The sequence below is a fragment of the Leuciscus leuciscus genome, assembly GCF_965113295.1.
Source record: "Leuciscus leuciscus genome assembly, chromosome: 14".
NCBI classification, from domain to species: Eukaryota; Metazoa; Chordata; class Actinopteri; order Cypriniformes; family Leuciscidae; genus Leuciscus; species Leuciscus leuciscus.
Genome location: NC_138738.1, coordinates 28020334 through 28027920, shown reverse-complemented (window position 1 = coordinate 28027920; position 7587 = coordinate 28020334). Strand labels below are relative to the sequence as shown.

General features: G+C 35.9%; 1 protein-coding gene across 1 annotated transcript in view; it reads left to right on the top strand.

Annotated features, from left to right (window-relative positions):
* Window positions 1-7573, top strand: part of stk11ip (serine/threonine kinase 11 interacting protein) — a 63273-nt gene extending 55700 nt beyond the window's left edge. The window contains exons 23-26 of the mRNA XM_082136712.1: window positions 1-85; window positions 343-428; window positions 6075-6283; window positions 6428-7573. Of these exons, the coding sequence (XP_081992838.1) occupies window positions 1-85; window positions 343-428; window positions 6075-6283; window positions 6428-6556 (509 nt within the window). The 3' untranslated portion in view covers window positions 6557-7573. The remainder of the gene's footprint in view (window positions 86-342; window positions 429-6074; window positions 6284-6427) is intronic.
* The last annotated feature ends 14 nt before the right edge of the window (window positions 7574-7587 follow it).

The window sequence follows — 7587 nt, the reverse complement described above, 5'->3', positions numbered from 1 at the left end:
AAATTGCAAGGGAATTGGCCCCAAAGTCAGACAGCAAGCTGAAGGGAATCTCTACCACCCGGCTCAACCCACAGCACCACCTCTGGTATGCAGTGCAAACAGGCAGGCATTTTTTGCTCTCCAACTCCTTCTCTTTTTATCTCTGCCTCAGGCGTTTAATTTTTCTGTCTGCCTATCCTACCCAAAGCCCAGCATTTATGCACAATGGCAATCAAGAAGACCCTCTCAATTGCACACGGTTGAATTATTATTATTTTTTTTTTATTGTTAATTGCCACAAGGTATGCATATTATCCCATTAATCATTTGTTAACAGATTTTAAATCCTGATCTGTCCTTTAGGCATCTAGTCTGTGAGGACGCCCTGCCATGTGATAAAGAAGACAGCCATCCTCCTTTCCGGTACCTCTTGGCATTTCTTCAGCAAGGTGAGTGTTTATGTTCTCCAAGATGGAGAAATGCAAGCTTTTACCTGCTTCACCCAAAAATGTTTGTGTTGCTAGAGCCAGCAACAAGAAAAGTATGACGAATGAGATAAGGAATTATATGGTGACTACGGCATGTGATGACTTGCCCGTAACAAGAAAGAGCTACAAATGGTCAGGGTAGCTGAACATGTTGTTGTCAATTCAAGTCAAGTTAAGTCAAGTCACCTTCATTTATATAGCGCTTTCAACAATAAAGATTGTTTCAAAGCAGCTTTACAGAGATAATAGGAAATTAAAGTAACAGAGATTTTTTGGGCTTTACAGCAGCTCTAGAATAAAGTTATTGTCCAGCTAAAGTTAGTTTTTGATTGATTCACTTCAGTTGCAAAGATCATTATTTATTAACTTAGGAGCTGCTTACACGACACCATTTTAAATGAAAACAGAAAACGTTTAATGCGTTCTGGCCGTTCATTTGCACGACAACGTTGTTTGAGTTGTAGACTCAAAGAATGATTTATATCTAATACATTAATACAGAATTAGAGATCATTAGACTAAATAAAGCTTGAGATGGGTGTGATGTTCACCTTCAGGGAATTTATAGTCTGTTTGTTGCACATGCCCCTTCAGTTCCATTTAAAATGTGATTCACACATGACAGTTACAGTTCTTTAATGATTCATAGTACACACTTTCATCAGATCACTGTGGGAAATAGTGCTGCCCAGGTGAACACTAGGACACAAAGGTATTTGTATCAGCACTTGGTTTTGTTAGGGTCCTGCTGTTATCCTTGGAACTAAACTCTGAGGTCTTGATGGAAAAAGGGAGAGTCACAGAAAACAGATTTATCTCATTCTTCTTGAGAGAGTGATCCTACTGTGAGCGGCTGGTTCAGCTTTCAAGAGCCCCAGCCCCCTGCTGGCAGCCTGACTCTCCTCCAGAACCCCCCTATCGGAAGGGCTCGCAGCAGGCTTGACTTGTGGTGTGATAAGCATTCAGCTGTTGTGACCAAACCCACCCAACAATCTGACAGTGATTTTAAAAAGACAGGAATATAAAGTAACATCACTCATGCCCTCTTTTTCTCCAACGCACAGATTGTTTCACATAGTCATTTGTGATTTAAGTTGTGTGCGCATGCCAAAATGCTCATTAACACTAAAAAACACAGAACATTTTAATGAATAAACAAAGTACAGCTGATATCATAAACAGACTTTTTGTTTCCTTCCCTGCAAGATATTCTTATTTTATCTCTGTAGGTGGTCAGTGAACGGAATTGTGCTGCCTTTTGTGCATGTACTGTTGTTTGTGAAATGCATCTGATGTGCATGTATTTATCTTAAAAATGATTTCTCACTGCTTCTTAAAGATTGCCATTACAGTATATCTATATTTAAAGTTGCAATATGGAAGATTTTTTTTGTTCAAAAATTCATGGAACTGAGCAAGTACAATTTTTATTTTTATTTTTATTGATTCACTTCCATTGCAAAGATCATTATTTATTAACTTAGGGGCCACTTACATGACACCGTTTTAACTGAAAACCGAAAACTTTTTATGTGTTCTGGCCCTTCATTTGCACGACAATGTTGTAGACTCAAAGAATGATTTATATCTAATACATTAATACAGAATTGGAGATTATTAGACTTAATAAAGCTTGAGATGGGTGTGATGTTCACCTTCAGGGAATTTATGGTCTGTTTCTTGCACATGCCCCTTCAGTTCCATTTCAAATGTGATTCACACATGACAGTTACAGTTCTTTAAAAATCAAAAATTCATGGAACTGAGCAAGTACAAAAAAATCCTTAGAATTGTGCACAAGTACACGAATTGGTACTATATCATTTAGTAGTATAGTGTGAGTAGTGTGTTCACACTAAAAACTTCATATTGGACAACTTATGCACTCAAATCGTCCCCTTGGAATTATAAGGTTCTATCTGCGTTCTGAGCAGTTTTGAGATATTGAGCTTCAAAGTTTTTGCATTACATATAGGAACATTTATATGGGGAACAAGTTTCTTTCAAACATGAAAATAACAGGGACCCTAAATGTATTCTAAATATACAATATCAAAATCCTCTCAAATTTGTAAATGGGGATTTTTGGAATGGGTCAAATGCAGATAGAACCTTCTAATTCTAAAAAAACACTTTTCGCTTAGAATTATAAGGTTCTATCTGCCAAAACATTATTTGAACACTAAATATAAAATTATTAATGTTGTAACAATGTCTCAACGTGTTAGAAAGTAACATTTTATCCTTTCTATGACATTTATTTCATATTTTTAGCACTTCCATGTATTTAAGACATTTCAAATTAAGCAAGGTAGGTCTAAATATTTTGTCCAGTGCAGATGTAAATTTTTTATACCAATTTGGTGGGTAATTAAACACATTATTGCAGAAATTGTTACTTTAATCTTTCTTTTATTTAGACAGAAAGCAGCTACTGTAATACATCTGAGCAGGACTTTATTCCACCTAAAGTGGGCCAGGTAAAATGGCTTTCTCTCTAGACATCAGTATGGCTGAAATAACATGCTAACGTTTATTGTTGTAATTAAGACCCCATCAATTAAATTGTTGACTATTTGACCTTTAAGGCTTAATATTGTAAAAATTAAGACATTTTAAGACTTTAAAAACTGCAAGAAAACAGACATGCTTCAGCAAATTAATTCATAGTTTAATAATCATTGAAAAATTATTCACTGACTATATAATCACAAAAAATGTCGGACTCATTTTTTAAAGGGATAGTTCACCCAAAAATGAAAATTCTGTCATCATTTACTCACCCTCAAGTTGTTTCAAACCTGTATGAATTTCTTTTTTCTGCTGAACACAAAAGAAGATATTTTGAAAAATGTCTGTAACCAAACAGTTGATGGACCCCATTGACTTCCATAGTATTTTTTTTTCCCTACTATGGAAGTCAATGGGGTCCATCAACTGTTTGGTTACAGACATTTTTCAAAATATCTTCTTTTGTGTTCAGCAGAAAAAAGAAATTCATACAGGTTTGAAACAACTTGAGGGTGAGTAAATGATGACAGAATTTTCATTTTTGGGTGAACTATCCCTTTAAAACACAGAACTATAATACTCTCTGTGACTCATTTTTTAAAACACAGATTTATACTCTCTATGACTCATTTTTTGATTGGTCCTCGTCTGTGCATTCGAAGTGCTGATTGGCTCACGCAGATAGAACCTTATAGAGCCAAGTTAGAGTTTGACTTTGTAGATAGAACCTTTTTGTTTTTTCAATAAAAAGTCCCAAAATGTACACAACTTAAAAAAAAACATCACATAATGTAAATAAGTTGTCACAGAATAAGAATATGTGAATAACTCAATTTTGACATAAATGTCAGATAGAACCTTATAATTCCAAGGGGACGAAATGTTACAGCTTTAATTGCATAGTGGATGGGCAGGGGCTATTAGAATCCAATGTTGAATGACAAAATAACCTTATAAAATTCATACACTATATGGTTGAGTACATTCTGCAGAGGAAAAGTGTACAGTGTATTGTGCGTCATTTGGGACACAACTCTTGCATTACCCTGATTCACAATGGTGAGCTTTGTTATAATAATGATTTATTATTTGAGCTATCAGGAAATGTCAGTTTCACGTCATTCGTCATTGCTTGGTTATGTTACATCCGTGAAAAAAGAGAAGAAGGTCCAGTTATTACAGTGCCACGTGTTAAGGCCCTGATGATATACCATACAAACGAAATCTCAAACATAATTTCAAACAAAATTAGGCCAAAACAAAGTCCGTTTGGAGTTCAGGTCAGTCGAGGTCAGATGTACGCATGTAAAAACCTGAAAACACCTGAGACCTGCTTTATAGTAGAAACTTAAGTTGTAATTCTGACTGAAAGAGACTGACTGACTTTTTTTTTCATGTTTAAGCGTGTACAGCTACTTGCTTTAAAGCTTGTTATATAAAGTGCTGTATAAATAAATGTGAAATTACTTGACTAGAGTGCCAAATTGCAGAGCTCATGCAAAGATTTCTTTATTAAGGCCGTGTGTCCACCAAAGCATTTTTAGCCAGCTGAAAACACTAGGCACTCTGCTGAAAACGCATTGCTGTGGGCGCTTGAGAGTATTTTGCCAGCGTTGCGTTTTTTTCAGTTGAGACACTTTGCTTGTTAGGATACGGAATACGAATATCCGCGAAAGTGTTACTAGTATCCCATTTCACACATATTTTGTTTCTGTGTTGATTCTATTTTAAAATGTCGATACAATGTAACGTATTTTCTCTGGCTCTTGTTTTAAAATATTTTGTTCCGTTATTATGTTTGTTGTAGTCATCTGTTGACATTGTACAAGCAGAATGTGGCGGTTGGTCGGTGTGGTATTAGTCCCACCCCTCCTCCACTGTGATTGAACGGTTGGGTAAAAAGTGATAGTGATGAGCGCTGCGTTTTACCCAAAGTTGAACATTCTTCAACTCTCGGCAACCAGTATAAAACGCTGAGCGCTTCAGCGTGAATAAAAACGCTCAGTGTCTCGTTACGCTCATGGCGTTTAAAAAATGCGGCGCTCCCATCGAAAACAATTGGAAAAATAGACAATTGAAAACAATTGGAAAAATAATTCAGATTTACACAGAAACTGACAACTAAAACCAACTCTGACGCCATCTTTATTCTTTAGTTTAACTGACACAGAATGGAATGCACAGGATTGTCTGATATCAAAGGCAGCAACACAAGAAGTGAAGCTAACATTGGATTCAGATATGCCTTGTTGCCTTCCTACCTTGGAATGCATCCTCTGAAGTCAGCATTTTTAAGCTGTAACTGCATTACAGTATTGTGCTGCCACACTGGTCAAACTGCGTTATTGCAGGCCTTTACAATAAGTCTAAGAGATTCGACTATTTATTTATTTGTATTTTTTCTGGACATTGTCGATAATATCAACTAGTCGTTTCATCCCTAGCAACAACTAAGAGACTATACAAGATTTAAAAGTGATCCAGAGTTTGCTTTTTTTTTTTCTGGCTCGAAAGGTAATATATCCAACAATCTTTTTGCTGAATGTCATTGTCCACTGGTGGTGGTTGAGCAGAGACCTCGACATGATTGCAAAGTGCTTTGGGTGTACAGTAGTACATATGAAAAGCGCTATATAAATGCCTCATTCACTCATTCATTCATTCATTGTTGCCTAACTTTTGTAATGTTATTCGTTTTAAATCAGTTATTTGCAATGATTTAAAACAACAAAGGCAGGTACCTATTCATTTTAAGTTGTCTTTTCTCTTTGGCGGCCATGAATTTTTACATCATTAATGGCATTCTCTCTGATAAAATCCTCGCCTGTAACCAAGATACACCAGTACACCTCAAATCATTATATTCATCCACGCTGAAAAGCTAAGTCGAAGCCCAGCTCACATAATAACCAAAACAGTGTTCTTCCATGAATACATTTTTAAGACAACACTACAGTGTTATGCATCAACCACTAGTGGGCCAAATCTTCCATACTCCAGCTTTAAATAACTGTTGGTGTCTCAAAAAGGGGGGGGGGGAAGGGTTTCTTGTTGGGACAAAAGTATTTTACAAGGTTGGTCTTTCTGTTTTCTTAGATGGCTCTTTGGACTCTGTGAGTGTACTTGCCACCAAAGAAATGCTTTTTCTCCTTGATGAAGACCACCAATGGAGCAAGAGTCAACCTGAGGGCCAAATGAGCAGTGGGAAGGTGACTGTTCAGGAAACTCAGCCAATCAGTTGCCTCAGTTCCGTTCATCTGTTCTCATCCAATCCATGCCAGGTGGACCTAAAACTTTATGATGAGGTGTGTGTGCATCTTTACATGTTCTCACTTAAACCACAGAGAACTTAAGAGCAATTCTCTAAAGTATGAAACCATTAAACAATATGGCTACTATATGGATAGAATAAATGGAGGTTTTTGTTGCTTGTTTTATTTTTTTCACAGATGGCCAAGAAAGAAAAGACATGGTCTTTACATGCTGAAGATGAAGAGCTGGTACAAGACCTGGTGGACTGGATCACAAAGCAGTGGGAAAAAATGTTTGGCGTCAAACTGGCTACTATCAAGCAGTAACCTCTAGCCACAGTGCTAAAGAAAATGAAGATTCCTGCCTCAATCTACCTGCTTTTAATCTGTATTACTGTCTTTGAGTAAATGTCGACTGTTTGTCTTTTTGTCTCCAAATTACCCTCACAAATTCCCTTTTTACCTTCTCTTGGTTGTGCTAATGTCTTTGTGCAAATTGTGTAGTAACAGTGCTGCAATTCTGAGTGTGTTTTTGACTTTGTACAACAAAACACCAACATACCTTATAATACATAACTATGCATGCATTAAGTTGATTTATTTTGAATTTTGTAGATGTTTGAATATGGAATTGAAGGGGTGTTTGTTTCTCAGGGTGAAAAGCCTTTCATTGTGCTCTCAGAAAGGTTCATAATTGGGTTATGCAGGTCACAGGATAATAACAGCTTTACTTGAGTGTTCGTGGTGTTAATTCAATGGTAGTTGTTAAGACATGTTGCTGAACTAAATACCATCTTACTCTTTGAAACTTTCTGTTGAAGAAGTTTCTCAACTGTAAATGTGTACACATTAATTTTTCTGTGAACTAGCACTTGCATTATTTTTTTGTGTGTGTTGATTTGTTCTATAAGGAAACCGGCATACATGTATCTCATAAATGTAAAGTTTAACAATTTTTTTTTTTTTTTTTTTTTGCCAAGTTACAAAATATTCTATTCCAGCACTTCTATAGAGCATGTAAAAAGAGAGCTAGTGACTACACTTTAAAATGTAATGGTCACGGGAAAGGAAACCTCAAATGGCTGTGAAGAGCCTGAAGAGAATATTTAATATTACCACATGCAGTTTTGTACCATGTCATTTGTGTCATTCAGCTGTTCTTATTTCTTTATAATTGGTCTAAAATAATAGTGAAATGGCACATTGTTGTTAACAAAGTTGAAAGCATACTGTCAGTCAATTTGAAATGTATTTAATGTGTATTTATTTATCTTTGTACTGGTCTCCAATAAGGAAACATGATAACTTTTATTTTTGTAAACATAATAAAGTATTCAAATCTTATACATCTTTTCATT